The 16,982-nt window shown below is 44.4% G+C and overlaps 1 protein-coding gene across 2 annotated transcripts in view; it reads right to left on the bottom strand.

The window, feature by feature from the left end:
• Positions 1 to 16,982, bottom strand: part of PTDSS1 (phosphatidylserine synthase 1) — a 62,345-nt gene that overhangs the window by 21,267 nt on the left and 24,096 nt on the right. For both annotated transcript variants that reach the window (XM_035011568.1, XM_035011567.1), the window contains exons 4-8: positions 14,661 to 14,785; positions 10,595 to 10,753; positions 6,751 to 6,902; positions 3,254 to 3,395; positions 1,222 to 1,334 (exon numbers count right to left, since the gene is read on the bottom strand). In XM_035011568.1, coding sequence (XP_034867459.1) covers positions 1,222 to 1,334; positions 3,254 to 3,395; positions 6,751 to 6,902; positions 10,595 to 10,753; positions 14,661 to 14,785 — 691 coding nt within the window. The remainder of the gene's footprint in view (positions 1 to 1,221; positions 1,335 to 3,253; positions 3,396 to 6,750; positions 6,903 to 10,594; positions 10,754 to 14,660; positions 14,786 to 16,982) is intronic.

The following is a 16,982-nucleotide window of genomic DNA, read 5'->3' as shown; positions in this document are numbered from 1 at the left end:
CTAATCTTTCTTGAAGATAATTGTGAGCCTCAAATTAAATTAAATTTTAAATGAGAGAAGGAGGTTCCAATCCACCAAGGGAAAATAGCATATTTACAAGAAAACGACTTCAACAGGCCACTGGTCTGTGACACGTCAGAACACTGCCTGCCTACCAACTGCTGGTTTCCCGTTTGGTTCATAATGAACACCAGAGATGGAATTTTGGGCCTTGACTCCACAGGACTCAGTTGTATCTTACTTGGTTTGTTCAATCCAGGATCTGGGGGGAAATATATATAGATAGATGCAGATACATAAATATCTACAGAGATATATATTATATATAATACATCTGTATATCTATATATGTTTGTTTCTTTTTTGTAATAATTAATGAGGACCAGAAGACGTGCTGGCTGGAATAAGGTTTGTTTGACCAAGAACACCCACTCTTCTTGGCAAGTGAGGCCCTCTGCTTGTGTGGTTTGCATGCACACTAAAAATGATGAATTAAATTATCCCACAGATTCTGGAAAGCTAACCCTTGTAACTGCTTAGTTTATATTTGAATCAACTGCGCAGATATCTTTGGTGTTACTACTGTTCAATGCTGGTACTCCAACATTAACTGCAAAATCCAAATGTCATTAGCTCTAAGTAGGAAAAATGAAACAAATGAAACTATGTCTGTCTGATATTCACTGGAATCAGTCTACATGAGGGGCAGTCTCCAAAGAATCCCTCACCTCTGTGGCCCTACCCGAATCAGAGGAACAGCATGAATATCCAAGCTTACCTCAGTTGTCCTGGAGGATGACAGGAAGGACACTGTTAAAAGGAAATTAACTGGCTCTAAAAGAGCGAATAAAGTATCATTCTAAAATAACGTCATTTATGACTTGTGATCCACCATTAAAACTTTTGTATTTTTTAATCACCTCATTTTTGAAAAAAAGCATCACTGCTACTCTTTTTTTTTATTTAAAGGATGTTAAACAGGGGTAAAAAAGGAACAGCAGTGGAGGATGATAAAAAGGTTTGAAGATAATGGTGTGTGTGGTGTTCTCACTTCATGTGACTCAGGTCTGAGAGCAAAACATTTTCTTCATATTCAGATGTATAATCCTTTAATATTTTCATGGAAAATCTGCTGGTGTATGTGACTTTCCTTATGCTGAACAGGAGAATACATAGCAGGTTAATGTGCTCAAATGACAAGTCAGGCTTGTATAGAATTACCTCACTGTGGGAGCCGTGATGCCACCAATGAAGAGAATTCTACACCAACTTAATGGATGACTGGCTTGGAACACAAAGATATGTTTCAAGAAGAAGGTATTCAACTCAGTTAGCTGAAAAAGAAGGAGGCATTAGTCAACTCGGTACCGCATGCTAAGTCATAATAATATATTCCTTGTTATGGACACTCTAAAAAAATAGCATGTTCAAAGCATTTTCAGAAAATAGATGGGGTCTTCCAAGTCGCTACAGGAATAGTTGCTATTTTTAAACTAAGTAACAGCCAGTATAATATTGGCACCAACCAACTGGGGGTTACGGGGGAGGTGCTGGGGTGGGGGAAGGGGTATATGGTGGCATCAGCTGTCGTGTTTCCTGCGGCGTGGCTGTCACTTGGGTCATGCATGATCTGCTGGAACAGTTGGGAGGGAGATGCTTTGAGAACAGCAGAAATCATGAAGACAAGTATTTGCCATGGAACACTTACGAAGTCTTACAGAAATCAGACCGGTCTAAGAGATGTAGGACTATAGGAAAGTGAGTTCTTTAATCACCAAAAGAAGCTTGAGAATGAGAAATGACTGGGAGTGCATGTAGCACGTGCCTTGGCCAAAGGCAGCTCTTAAAGGTGGGTGTGAAGGGTTGGTTCAAGGTTTCATCTACGGGCCGTGCTCCTTTTCCCCGAGGTGAGCATCCCGATGCAGCTCATCACATGAGGCAGCACGGGGATGTGTTCCCTGCAGAGCCGGCCTGGATGCATTTCCCGTCCAGATTAAGCAAGGAGCGGAGATTAAGGAAGGTCACTGCTTGGAAAACATGGACCAGCAGGCTCATTTCAGTGATGTAAGACGCGTGTCTTTTCCCATAGCACTGATTTTAAGGGTATAAAATTAAAACATGGTCCACTAATTACCACCACACGTGGAAAGCTGGTTACAGCTCGGTGCTCGCGCTCACGGGAGAGGTGTGCTCTGGGTAATGCTGCCCTTCCAGGAGCACAGCTTGCTGTCTCTCCTGGACAAATCCAAACTCCTGCTCAGTTCGCGGATTAAAGGAAAACCTACACCTTCCTGGATATTGTTCTCATGTGGTAAAACTTAATCCCCATCCATTTAAGCTCCCATTTTTATACATACGGACTTCCCCGAACCACGGTGACTATTTCAACTATTCACATACAATTCTGTATCCCTAAAGTCCATTTACTGGGATTAGCATTAGTATTCTCCACGTGTGGACCAGGATGATTGTCTTAAAGGCGACACATGCTTATTTTTTGTTATGCGGGGAGTATTTTGTGCATGTGTTCAAAATATAATTTCTCTTCAGACAAAAGCTAGTCTCCCAAAGATGTAAAATAATTAATCTGGGGGCGGGAGGATCAACACAAAAGGCTATCTCTAGAAAACAGAGATGTTTGGTAATCCTTTTCCAAGACCCTTGGCTGTCTCAATCATTTCAAGCACGTAGTGGGCTGCATGGAAGAAGACCTTCCCTCCACTGACAGCACCTTCCTGGAGGACCCAGGTCCCCAAAAGGCTCCAGGGCCCCACAGGTAGTCGAGGGCTTCTTTACTCAGCTCTCTACATATTACCCAGAGTGGTAACAGCTGAGGCACAATTTTAAAAATCAAACATTAAATTTGGAATGTAAGAAAAAGCCTTTGCATTTGTTCCTTTGGTCCTGCAAGTGATCATTCCGAAAAGCTATCCAATGCCTAACTCCTTGGGTGACAGATGCTGACCAAAAGCTTCTTTCGGGGAATTTTAAGCTGTTTCTAATTTGCAATGCAAAGAAAGATACTTGAAAATGTCTTCCCCAGGAAGCAAGACCTTAGGCCTGGTAACACCATTCGGTTTAATTATTCTACATGTCAGCTGCAGGATCTTCTGTCTTCTGAACCAGCCAGCAGCAGCTAAGCAGTGTCAATTAGCATTAACTCTAAATTCCGGGACGGTTCTTATTTTGCTTTTGTACTCCGCCCTCCCACCCCCCACTCCCGCCACTGAGTTCTGGGCATCTGAAAAAATACCTGCCAGATGATCATGAAAAGGTATATTCCAGCCACTCTCTGAAATGAAGATTTGGGGTCAAACCATCGAACGTAGGTCCAACTAGCAGGAGTAAACTGGAGCACGGCTCTTTTGATTTTCCCGGTGGTGGTGTGGATGTCTCTGTAAGAAGAGAATGGCCCCAGTGAAAATCCGGAGAGATAAGGAAGGGGAAGAAGAAAAAAACAAAAAGACAAGAAAAAAATAAAAAAAACCCGGCACTGACAATTTTACAACGCATGCTCAGAACAAAAAGATTCCTGTCAAGTCGAACCGTCTCTCCAACAATGATCTCTCTATCCAGACGAAGCGTGGAGAGCTGTGTACTCGATGGGGCATTTCAGGGATGACAGGCACAGGGCAGAGGTCAGGTCACCGCAGAGCCAGGAGAGGCCTTCACTTGTGAACGGGTGACAAAAGAGGCTGAAGCATTAAGCACCTGGAACCAGGCCAGGGAGAATGAGGGCGCCGGCAAGGATGGGATCCCCCCCGCTGTGCATCTCCCAAGTCAGGGCATTTTAGACAACTTGTTCCATACTCTGAGGTCACCCACACCATTTCTTCATCCTACGTGTTCCTAAGATAAGTGAACAGTTGGGGATGACAAACAGTGGCTTTTAACCTTCCTTAGTTTTAATCCTAGAAATCACTGTTAAAAACTTCAAACTCCCATGACAGAACAGGTCAGGGTTTTTATTCTTGTGGGAGAGAGGTGAGGGTTTGTTCCTTCATTCATTCACCTAACCCATCAACAAGCATGTACTGAGAAAATCTTGGGGCGCCTGGGTGGCTCAGTCAGTTAAGCATCTGCCTTCAGCTCAGGTCATGATCCTGGAGTCCTGTGATCGAGTCCCACATTGGGCTCCTTGCTCATTCAGGGGAGCCTGCTTCTCCCTCTGCCTGCCGCTCCGCCTGCTTGTGCTCGCGCTCTCCCTGACAAATAAATAAATAAAATCTTAAAAAAAAAAAAGAAAATCTCGCAGCAAGAAGATTTGAGGCACAAAAGCCACAACAAAAAAACCCAGAGATTATCCAAAAATAAACAAAAACTATGAAGGACTTGTATTTAAAAAAAAAAAAAGCCAACTATATGGAAAGAGGAAGAGGAATCTGGGGAATAAAGAGAGTGACACAGTGGGATTAAGTATTGGAATGCTTAATACAGATCTTTCTCAATTTACGACGGGGTTCCGTCCTGAAAGACCCATCATAAATTGGAAATATCATAAGATGAAAATGCATGTAACACACCTAACCTACCAGACACTTACATTTGTCTATGGCAGTTGGGCAAAAATCTAACGCAAAGCCTCTTTGATAATAAAGCGTTGAATATCTCACATAACTTATGGAATACTGTACTGAAAGCGGAAAAAGAGTGGTTGTCTGGGTGCAGAATGGTGGTGAGTATCTCGGTCGTTTGCCCTCATGATCGCCTGGCTGACCGGGAGCTACGCTGCCACCGCCCAGCATCGCGAGAGGGGGTCCTACATGCAGCCCTAGCCTGAGAAAAAGATCCAAACTCAAAACTCAAAGTATGATTTCTACTGAATGCGTATCACTTTCACACTATTGTAAAGTCAAAAATCATGAGGTCAAACCATTGTAAGTCAGGATTGTCTGTAAAGAGGCCAATTCAACTTTATATTCATTTATATATTTGACGTTAACATAAAAAAAAAAACACCAGCGGGATTTCTGCTTATTAGTTGGGCTTGTGTTTTGGTAAACTGACAAAACGACTCTCAAGTTGAATCTAAAGCATAAATGTATGAAAACGGGGAAGCGTTATGGCAGTGTGTAAAGAGCCAGGCAGCCTGACGTAAAATCAGACTCAGCTGCTTGCTACCTGTGTGACCCTTAGGCAAAGTACTAAACCTAGTTCTCACTGTCGCCGTCCCTAGAAGGAAGAGAGAAGTAGTGTCAATCCCTAGGACTGAGGTCAGGCTCAAATGAGAAAGCTTGCTTACAGCACCATCTGGCACCAGCTATGGTTTTTGTTCCATTATATACAGTCTTAACTATATTAAAAAGTCTGTTTTCAAGCCAGAACTGAAGAAAGGGTTACTTAAGAAGGAGTGGGGAAAACTGTTGAATCAATTGCAAAAACACTATGAAATCCCTCCCTCACACCATATACCAAATTAAGTTTGAGAAAGATTAAATAAGTTACTCATAATAAAAAACCAAACCATGAAGAACTGGAAGAAAATACAGGTCAACATTTACCTAAACAAAAAGACTGAAAGTTTTTGAAGTTTAAACAGAGTATCTACCACAAAGAAAATTAAAACTAGATGACAAAATGGAAAATGAAGTCACATTTATGAGAGTATTAATACCCTTAACCTATAAAAAGCACTAATAAAAAGAGGGAAAACCTAATAGACATGGCCTAGAAATTCAGTATCTCACAATTCTATGTGGGGTAACACTTTAGAAGGATTAAAGGTAAAATTCAAAGGAACAGTGAAATGGACACATACATATATTAGTGAACATGGGTGAGAATATAAATAAATTTATTTACAGAAAAAAAGAGTCAGAAATTTACACAAAGATATATGTTCAAGAATGTTTGCTCTAGCTTTCTTCATAAAACTGAAAACTTTGAAACAACTAAATGACCACAAAAAGTAACTGGTTAAATACCTCATGATTTATTCATAGGTTGGGATCTGAAGAAGCCCTTAAAATCATGGTTTAGGGGACTAATGATGTGGGAAAATGCTTATATTTTGTTTGATAAGTAAATGAAGGTGAAAACACAATAAAAACAACTACTTTCACGATCACTTTCCCTCCTTGTCAGCGGCACAGTTCCTGTGACTGTCAAATTGAGCGAATTCAGGGGAGCAGGCTGAGCCATGACGGAGGTGGGCTCTGTGTCTGTCCCATGGTGGCACAGAGGAGGGACGTGCAACTTGAATCAGAGAGTCAGAGACAACTACCTGGAGAGATATCAAGGGAGTCGAGGTAGAAAAGGAGGGGACCCGTCATCCTGGCACATGGGGACACAGGTCAAACCCAAGTCCAGAGGAGCACGTGCTCGGGCTCAGCACCTCGGGTGAGGGCCTGGAGAAAAGGAGCGGACCTGCCCAGCCCCCTCTGTGCACTTTGTCCTAAACACCATGAGAAGCCATCACAGAGGAATGACACGATGAATCTGACGTTCTGAAAAAGATCGCTCAGAGCGGGTAACTGGGGAACAGGGGGCTAATTAATCCAGTGATGGCAGGGTGAATGCAGGCTGAGGCATTAAGCATAAAAATAAAATGGATGGGAGAAAATCATAAATGATTTGGCATTTTTCTGGATGAATGCCTCGAATTAGGTCTATAATCACTCATGAGTTTCAATTACTAACGTGCAATTAATTTCTTATCATCCAAGACCATACTGAAGTTGCGTGCTCCTAACGCGGTGAAGGGCGCGTAGTGAAACCCTGTGACTCGTGTCCAGAAAGAAGGCCACTCACTTGAAGCTGGCCCAGTGGTAGGTCCTCATCTCAAGAAAGCGGCAAACGACCATGCCCAGCCAGATGCCGCCGCCATTGCACAGCAGGATGTCCAGGATGACCTGATCCCACCAGCACTCGGCGAAATTGGGCAGCAGGTGCATGAAGAAAAGCTGAGAAACACAAGAGACCATGGTTTTAAAAACAAAACTGCAGAACGATAGAGTTCCTTTGATGAACATATTCCGTTAGGAAGAGCTGTTGATGTGTCAGGTTTTCCTAATGTATGAACCGAATAAATAAAAACAATGTCTGTGATTAGGTTTGCGTTTTATGCCGTGGACGGTTTACAAATATTATCAATCCAAACGGTTCTTTTTTTTTTTCTTTTTTTTACATAGGGCTTTAAAGAAATAATAACTGCTCCTGAAAAAATACCACTGATGAATGACCTTGGCTAAGGACAACGAGACAAGGATCTAGGAGGGGGGGAGGAGAAAAGTCTTCATACCCACCAACAGAGCGCTGGCATAGTCCTCAACATTAGCAGCTTGACAGTTCAAGCTGTGCATTTTAGAAATATTCCATAGATATTTAGGTAAAACAGCGAAGAAACTGCAAAAGTAGAAAGGTTAGGTTTTGATGGCATGTTTTAGGAAACCCATAGCTTAACAGAAAGCCTTTCGATAACTGATTCGCAATCGTAATCTTATTAAGTGCTAATGATGCACAAGTGGTGAAGCAAAATAAAGTCAAGTTTCTTGATCTCAAGGGCAGGAGTTTATCTAGAACCACAAAATAAGGTAGGCTGTGGCAAATGTTTCCATGGCGACATAAACAGAGCATGGTGGGGATAAAAGGGAGATTCATTCTGACAGATAGCAACTGGAGCACGACATACTGGACTGGGACCGTTAAGGACAGGAATGACTGCTTTCAGGAGATGGGAGATGAAGACTGAGGACATTCCAGAAAGGGGGAACAGCAGGATGAAGGGAACAGGGAGGGGATAGAAATCTCCTATGGAAATAGCTTTGTCCAAAACAAAGAGCGGATCAGCCATGTCCAGAGCAGCATGCCCTGCTGCGTGAAGGCCCATTGTAAGAAGGTCTGACATGACAAAGACCGTGCCTGGGAATTCTCTGGAAAGAGGCAACCTCTGAAGTCATATGATCAATACTGCGAAATAAAACTGTTCATGAAAGCATTTCAGAGAGGGAAAGCAATGTAAACATCTGAGGAGTCTGCCTGCTTGGTGTGCCGGCCAGCGATAAGACAGAGCGCAGCGGCTTGGCACGAAGGCGGCGGGGCTGCGTTCCTCTCCGAGGCGAGCCAGGCCCAGCCCCTGAAGTGTATTCCCAGGTTCCCAGCCACGGCACAGAGCACCGACTGTTGCTTTACACAGGGAAGAGGGACTCATCAACAGAAGTCGATGACACACATTTGCTGACATGAGACTATGCAAGGGGAGCGGGATGTGGAGGACAGGCTTCGGCCTCAAGAGCTTTCCTGGAAAGCACCAGATACTGGGGGTAAGGCACGCCATCCAGATGAATGCCTGGAACTCAGGGACAGGACACGGTAAAACAGCAGGAACGTGGGCTGCCCATCCAGAGCGGAGCACATCCTGGCTCACCTAACGAAGCAAGGTGCTGGGCTCTGGCCCTCTGGTCTGTCCAGACCTGAGTGGGAGACGCTGCAGAGGGCTGGATTCACTTACTCTCCAGGAACCTGGGGAGCACCTGCCACTTGTGAGGCGCAGTATCCAGGACGATGTGGATACGGGCCCTGCCCTCTCAAGGCCTGACACTTGGCAGCAAAGAGACACTCTGAGCATCTAAAACGTGATGAGCGTTTCAAAGGAGAAGGGCCAGGTGCTCCATTTCCAGGTGTACAAACGTGGAGCACAACCAGCGCAGGGAGCAGGGAAAGGAGGGAAGAGCCTGCAGGTGGGCTCTGGGATAGGAAAAGACACAGAATCTTTAACACGAAGAAAGCAAAGATGGCTGGAGCACAGACCACAGGATGGGAAAGGTCCCGAGCAGACGGGGGAGGTGGGCCAAGGCCGGTCAGTATTGGGCCTCGCAGGCTGGTCCAGAAGTTTGGATTTTGGATAAACACTAAAGGGTTTCAGTTGAAGAAGGTTGTAACCAGATCGAGAGGTGAAAAAGATCGCTTTGGGAAGAGACGGTGAAGGGAGGAGGTGAGTGGTTCAGCCAGGAGAGGACAGAGGTTAGATACACGTTGAGCAGTGGCATGGAAGATTTGGATGGAGCAGCACTGCTTACGAGAGTTGAGAGGCCACTGAGGAGCAGGGAAGGAAGGCACGGGGCCATCTGTAGTATGAGGGGAGAGAAGCAGACAGGCCGAGAAAGGCCCAGAGCCTGGCCCAGGGTCCCACAGCAGCGAGGTTAGGAAGATGCCTGGAATTCCGAGAGGAACATGGTGGGAGAGCAGGAACATGGGCTGCACACCTGCAACCAAGCACAGCTGGAGTCCCATCCTGGCTCACCTCATGAAGCAAGGCTCTGGTTCCTTCCTCTGTCAACTGGGGATATACTCAGCCTTTTCGGTTTATGGTGAGGATTTAGGATAATGCATGTACAGTGTTGGGTACTGTTGTGGGTTGAATTGTGTCCCCTCAAAAGCCACATGTTGAACCCCTAACCTCCAGGTCCTCATGATGTGAACTCAATTTGGGAAGAGAGTTGCTGCAGATGTCATTAGTAAATGAGGTCATCCCGGAATAGGGTGGGCCTCTAATCCAGTGTGACTGGCGCCCTTACAAAAAGAACGCCATGTGAATGCACACAGGGAAAACCCCACTCAAAGGCGAAGGCAGAGACTGGGGTGATGCATCTACAAGCCAAGAAATGCCAAAGATGGCCAGCAAGTCATAAGAAGCTGAGAGGCCTGCACCAGATTCTCCTTCACAGGCCTCAAAGGACACCAATCCTGCCAACACCTTGAACTCAGACTTCTAGCCTCCAGGGCTATAAGAGGCACATTAACAGAAGCTAGATGTGGCTGGCATGCTTCCCTAAGTTAGGGTCAAGACAACAGTTGGCATCAAGAAATATACTGTACACATGGCCAAATTTTGTTCCCTGGGAGTGATTAACTAAGAATAATATCATAACTGAATGATAAATGAGTAAGACCCCCAAATTTCATTTTCCTAATAGTTTTTCAAGACTATATCTCTTTCAGGAGCACCTGGGTGGCTCAGTCAGTTAAACATCTGCCTTTGACTCAGGTTATGATCCCAGGGTCCTGGGATCGAGTCCCACATCGGGCTCCCTGCTCAGCCTGGAGCCTGCTTCTCCTTCTCCCTCTACCTGCTGCTCTGCCTACTTGTGCTCTCTCTCTATCAAATAAAAAAATAAAATCTTAAAAAAAAAAAAAAAAGACTATCTCTTTCATTCATTAAATGAGACAAACCTGGCTACTGTGATATTAGAGCTATATCAGGAATCCATTTTTTTAGCTACAAAATATCCTGGATGCTCCTGTAATCCCTAAACACCATAATTCTATTTATCTCAAACTGGAAACCAGCTGGTGGGAAACCTACTTACTTACTTCTAAGCAGATCTCATTATCATGTATTTGTCTCACTGGGGATTTTAACTTCATTCTTTTTGCTTCATTTCATTTGTTTCTCTTTAAGACTTATGAGACAAGAGACACGTTTTAAGTTAATAAGGAATTTGCACCCCACCCCCCACCAAAGGCATAAAATATTCCCAGGGGGTGGTTTAAACACAGTTTGTGCCACAGAGGCTAGAGAATGGATTAACTGCCTGTTAATGGACAGACTACCTTCCTCCTACATGTAAACTAACTGATCACAGCCCCTTCTTACCTCAGTTAGCTCCCAGGTAATACTGATTGTCCAGCAGAGACCATAACTACGGATCAACAAGGCCTTCATGGCCCAGCCCCAGAAATGTCCAAACGCAAATATATCAAAATGGCTGATAATCCTCTCCCAGGTGATAACGTGACAGTTGACAGCGTACTCCTATTCAAAATAAAAAGGGAAATAATTAATGGATACTCTCAAAATCAACTTCCTTCCAGGATCCTGACAATAAATGAAAAGAACTGATATGACCTTGACAACTAATACTTGTCCTACCCCCCCACCCCCCAAAAGCTTTAATAATTGAACATCCTTTAGGAAAAATGGACAAATATTAAAGTTTATGAATCAGAATTGCTTTGCTCTGAATTGCAGAAATTTGATTAAAATGGGAAGCAAAGTAATTTTACAAAGGCTTACTAACCTGTCTTAAAGAAGTAGAATCACACAGCCCACGTCACCTGACTGTATGGCAACTATGGTAAAGCCAGTGATAAGAACATAAATAGAATCCCAATTAATAACGAATAAGTACAATCCCAATAGGTTTGGAAATATCATGGTGTAGAGAAAGAATCAGAATAGAAATGTAAAATATAGTCAGTATTAAATGGTAATGAAAATACTATATATCAGAACGATGGGATGAAGCTAAGTAGAACTCAGAGGAAAACGTAAAGCCTTAAATATTTGTCAGAAAAGAGGAAAAGCTAAAGCATCCAATTTCAGAAATTGGAAGAAAATAGAATAAACCTCCCATCCCCAAATGTTATCACATGCTACATAATTTAAATATTTAAAATGACAAAGCTGGGTGCCTGGGTGGCTCAGTCGGTTAAGCGTCTGCCTTCGGCTCAGGTCGTGATCCCAGGGTCCTGGGTTCGAGTCCTGCATCGGGCTCCCTGCTCAGCGGGGAGCGTGCTGCTCCCTCTGCCTGTCGCTCTCCCTGCTTGTATGCATGCTCTCTCTCTCTCTCAAATAAATAAAATCTTTTAAAAACAAATAAATAATAAAAATGACAAAGCTTTTAAGACTTTTGGTTTTGTTTCTAATATCTTTTTGTTTTTAATACGACATATTTTAAAGAAATTTTAAATCAACATCCCTATATTTCTGTATTTATTAAGAAAGTAATTATCTTATGACAATAAAACATTTCTCGAACCTCTACATTTAACATTCTTCCTTCCCAAAATTAATCTGATAGGATGGAGTAAGATTTGGAAAACAGCCACCTATTATCAGCCAGTTGAAAGTATTCCTGTAAAGTATTAATATTTTTAAATTCTAGAAATGCCTCCTAAGGGAACAAAAGAGCAATGTGGTCCTCCTCCCTCTTCCAAAACCCACCACCATCAGACTTCTGAAGCCTTTCTCAGATCCATCTGGTACATTTCGATTTGCAAAGCTGAAAGGACATTTTAAAAAACTATTTTTTCAGAAGCATTAGCATATGATATTACGACGTGTAAATGGGAAACGTGGAAAAAAGAGGAAAAGATTCAATAGGGAGAAGTCAAGACAAAGAACAAACTGCACTGTAGTAAGAGGAAAATTCTCATCCAGAGTCTGGAACAACATGTGCCTGTCGCAGGCATCACAGACCGATGGAGAGAAATACCCCGAGGCTGAAGCAGCTCCATGTCAGCTTAAGGAAGAGCCGAAAGGCCCCGTCAACCCAAATTCCCCGACCACCCTATCCTCTTATTTACGCTGGACACGCTGCACAGGGTGAGAAGAGAGAGCTGAGTCCTGTTTTCAGAAGGCTGCTCTTCAAGTCATCGTAGGCTGAAGATGACTTTGGGGGCCCTTCTACTCTCCGTGAGAATATTTCTGGGCTTCAACACATGCAAAGGCACTTTGAAAGTCACAAAAGCCAAACATAACTCTTAACATTATAATTATTAATGCACAGATTTGCCAATGATCACATCAGGAAGATCTCCGAGGTCCTGGTCGTGGGAGGAAGACGGACCCTGCAGTTTAATGCTGCTAGGGAGCCAAGTGCAGGCACAACTCTGGGCAGCAGGGGGAAGGGGCATTAAATGAGGGAATCCCGAGCCAGGGGGGCAAGGAGGGGAAGATGTGAGCACATGAGGGAACAGTAGGTAAAGACAAATTGCACCCACCTCCCTAACTGGTCGCAGGGCTGATCTTGGTGGCTCCACCCTCTTCCTCGCTTGCCCAACACTTAACCAAATACCAAGTCCTATTCACCGGGCTCGGTCAGTTTACTTTGTGATATAATCCCCTTTGCTCAAAAACCCAAGAAAATGGTGGAGGAAAATATCATATACCTGGAATACCTTTCTCCCAATCTCTGTTTCATAAGGCTCCTGTGAGTGTTAAAGCACTGTCATTACTATAACTATGTACTTACGACACAGTCCAAAGGAAAAGGATAGGTCCTGAAATCAGAGGGATCTCACCAGCTTTGTGCTTTGAATGAGATATTTATCCATTTTAAATTTCTGTTTCCTCCTTGATAAAATGGGGGATATTAATGCCTAGCATGCATGTGTGAGGCTTACATAGAATATATGTAAGTGCTGGTAGAACAGACAACCCACAGTTGGTAACTGCCACCACCCTCACCATACCCATCACTATCATTATCATCATCAGTAGAAGCCCCAAGTCACCCCACGCCACTCTGTTCCTTAAAGTAAGAAACCCCTGGACAGACTTTTCTTCCTGAGACTTTTAAATAATTTTTGGCACTCTTATTTCTGCCTTTAGCATGTCCTTTATAAAGTTAAAGATAAAATGTTGAAACACCATTCAAGAAGGGTCTGACCAATCTCAACTCCAGCAGAACGATCACTTCTTGGACCTTTCATTAAGTCCCTTTGTATTCTTTTTTTTTTTTTTTAAGATTTATTTATTTTGAGAGAGACAGAGAGAGAGAGAACATGAGCAGGGGGAGGGTCAGAGAGAGAGAGAGAAGACTTCCCACCAAGCAAGGAGCCCAATGCCCGGCTTGATCCCAGGACCCTGGGATCATGACCTGAGCTGAAGGCAGACGCTCAACCGACTGAGCCACCCAGGCGCCCCTTTGTATTGTTTCTTAAACAAGGCCCTGCCAATGGCCCAGATGCCTGTTCTCCTTTTCTCAGCATTACTAGGTTTTTCCTTCAGTCTGTACCAAATGTTAGGTATTAACAAAAAAATAAAAAAATAAAAAAATAAAAAGGAAAGAAACAGCATTAGAGTATAAAATAGACTCTTCCCTAAAAACGAAGTTCAGAGAAGCTTTACCCAAGAATAAAATTATTTTTGTGGGTTAAGAAAAATAATGAACAAAATGGCCTGGATCATTCACATCGGCCCCTTCATGGCGAAGGGCCATGGCTTTGGGGCCAGAGTGGGGAGCAGAGTGTTGAGGGCCACACTGCTAGAGGAGCAGCCACCGCCATCACTGAGGACATGCCGTGTGCAAGGTGCCAGGCTAGGCCTCGGAGATAAGGTTACTTTGTTTAGTTCACAATAAAACTCCCCAAGTAAGTACTATGATTTCACTTTACAAAGAAAGGAAGAGGCTAGCCAACAAGTACATTGCCCAAGGTCTTACAGCTAACAAGTGACAGAGGCAGAATTCACACCTAAGGCTGTCTGACAATAACAGTCACCCTTTTCCCACCATCCCCCTTTGCTCCAAGAGGGGATATCATTTCCCTGGACCCTATCACTCAGGGAAACCACACACCTCACCTTCCCAGAGACCCGGCTTTTTCATTATCTACACGGGAAATATGCAGAAGTAACAATTTAGAACTTCACTTTAGGGCGCCTGGGTGGCTCAGTTGGTTAGGCGACTGCCTTCGGCTCAGGTCATGATCCCAGGGTCCTGGGATTGAGCCCTGCATCGGGCTCCCTGCTCGGTGGGAAGCCTGCTTCTCTCTCTGCCTCTGCCTGCCACTCCCCCTGCTTGTGCTCTCTCTCTCTCATCAAATAAATAAATAAAATCTTTAAAAAAAAAAAAAAGAACTTCACTTTAGTGAGGCCGACTATCTCTTATACCCAAGAATCTACCGATTTCTCTGCGAGACCACGGACAAGTACATACCATGATGTCTGCTTCCCTTGTGGCGTATCGAAGATTTGGATCCAGCCAGTACATCAGCGATTTAACCTGATCAAAGTTCAGGAAGAGGAGGAATACCAGGAAAAGGAAGTAGAGCACACTGAGTCCTGAGGGAAACAAAACATCCCCACGTTTAGGAGAGATCCGGGGGTCAGGCACACAACACACGTGAGACTCAAGTCAGACATGGATATTGCAGTGTAGTGTGTCAAGATCCCCGTTACAGTCTGGCATTTCCTTTGATGAGTGAGTCTGATACACTGTTCCAATTCACACTGAGAGGATTGGTAATACTCTCTGAGAAAATGATGCTCGAGTTGAGTCTTGAAGGACCGGCCAACATTCAGGTAGAGAAAAGGCATCCAGGTAAGCCCGTGACATCAGAAGCAGAAAGAGGAAGGGAGCACGGTAGCCCTGAGGTGAAAGGGCTTGGGGGCCACGGCAAAGATCTCAGATTTTACCATAAGTCAAACAAGGAGCACGTGACAGGCTCTAAGTGGGGAAATAAGATCCCCAGCATCTGGGTAATGCTTTACAAAGTGGGCTCCGGCTGCTGTGTGGAGAGTGGAAGGAGGTGGGCAAGCCGGGTATGGACAGCCCAGTCAGGGGGCAACATCAGCAGAGACAGGTGTGAAGGGCCAAGAGGTGGCCCAGGGTTACACATCCACACCTTGTCAGCCCTTGTGGGCATTACGTTCCTGTCGCATCATAGCAGAATCAGTATCCTAATAATCACCCCACGTTGTTTAAAAATAAAGTTAATTGTCTGCTTTTAAAACAGCAAAAGCCTTTTGGAAAGATTTGGAAACCAGCCACCAGCGGCTCTATCACTTCTCTTTCTCTCAGACCTGCTAGAATTAAAACATCTGTGTAGGACACTTAGATACTGTCATACAAATGACCTTGAATCACAGCACTCCATGTGAACTTGGCTCCGCGCTAATCTCCCACGAGCTGCTCCAGAGGAGACAGCGTCCATGGCTGGACTGAAATCCCCTGAACATCTACAGCGCCAAGCCTTCCAAAAGCGCCTCTCCCTGTCCTCAGGGAGCTCAGGGACCTGAGCACAGCATGGCTGACCTGGTTGTGCACCCCAGGGCCCCAAGGGCACACACGTTAGTATAAGGACCTCCGCACATTTATTACCAGCCGCTTTTATAAATTTTCATCTCAAATGCCCCACACTACACTTTTTTTATTATAATCTTTTCAAAATAATTATTTTAAGACAGAAAGAAACCATCTGTGTGGATCAGGGCTTCTTAAACTGGAATTCATGGTTGAGCTTCAAAGTCTATGAAGCCCCAGATGTAAAATGCACAAATGTGTGTGTGTGCGCGCATGCGTGCACACTGAGAAAGGATTAGTTCTCATCAGATTATCAAAGGGCTCCATGATCCCAAAAAGAGCTCAGGTAAGATTATAATTATCATTACCTATAATGGATCATTTGAAATAGGAAAAACTCAAATGTAGCCAACCAGCTGAAAATAAATCATAATTTCAAGCAGCAACATTAAGTCCATGAGATATAAGTATGATGCAACCAGGACAATCTACTTAAAAATGGAAATGAATCGGGCGCCTGGGTGGCTCAGTTGGTTAAGCAACTGCCTTCGGCTCAGGTCATGATCCTGGAGTCCCGGGATCGAGTCCCGCATCGGGCTCCCTGCTTGGCAAGGAGTCTGCTTCTCCCTCTGACCCTCCTCCCTCTCATGCTCTCTGTCTCTCATTCTGTCTCTCTCTCAAATAAATAAATAAAATCTTTAAAAAAAAAAAAAATGGAAATGAATCACGTCACTTCTGCGAAAAATCCTCCCGGGACTTCCCACTGTCCTTCCTGTCTGCCCTCCTTACTGGCCCACACGCCCAGTGGGGCTCTGTCCCTGCCCGACTCTGGCCTCCCTCTTACTACTCCCCTAGGGCCTGCTCTGCTCCACCACAATGGCCTGCAACACACCACGCTCTTTCTGGCTGGAGACCATTTTAGTAGCCTTTCCCTTTGCCTGGCTTCCAGTGACCCCAATCCTTGCCAGATCCTACTTTGCACAAGCACGTTTCCGTGAAGCATTCTTCCTTGCGCATGCATGTGAAAGCAGTCACTCGGTCACCATCAGGCCGCATGGTTTTAATTAATTTCTGAACACTTGGCGGCATGGGATACTTTTTGATTATTGATTTGTTTAGTAGTTTGTTTGCGATAGCTGTCCTCCCTCCCGGGGGGAGCCTCCTGTCTGTCTGGCCCTCCCCTGAAGCCTCAGGGTGCAGACCTCCACACAGGGGCGCTCAGTGAACACCTGCTAA

This window comes from Mirounga leonina, unplaced genomic scaffold, assembly GCF_011800145.1.
Source record: "Mirounga leonina isolate KUSES-001 unplaced genomic scaffold, KU_Mleo_1.0 Mir_165, whole genome shotgun sequence".
Lineage (NCBI taxonomy): Eukaryota > Metazoa > Chordata > Mammalia > Carnivora > Phocidae > Mirounga > Mirounga leonina.
The sequence above is the reverse complement of the archived record's forward strand: the minus strand, read 5'-3'. Positions and strand labels throughout refer to the sequence as shown.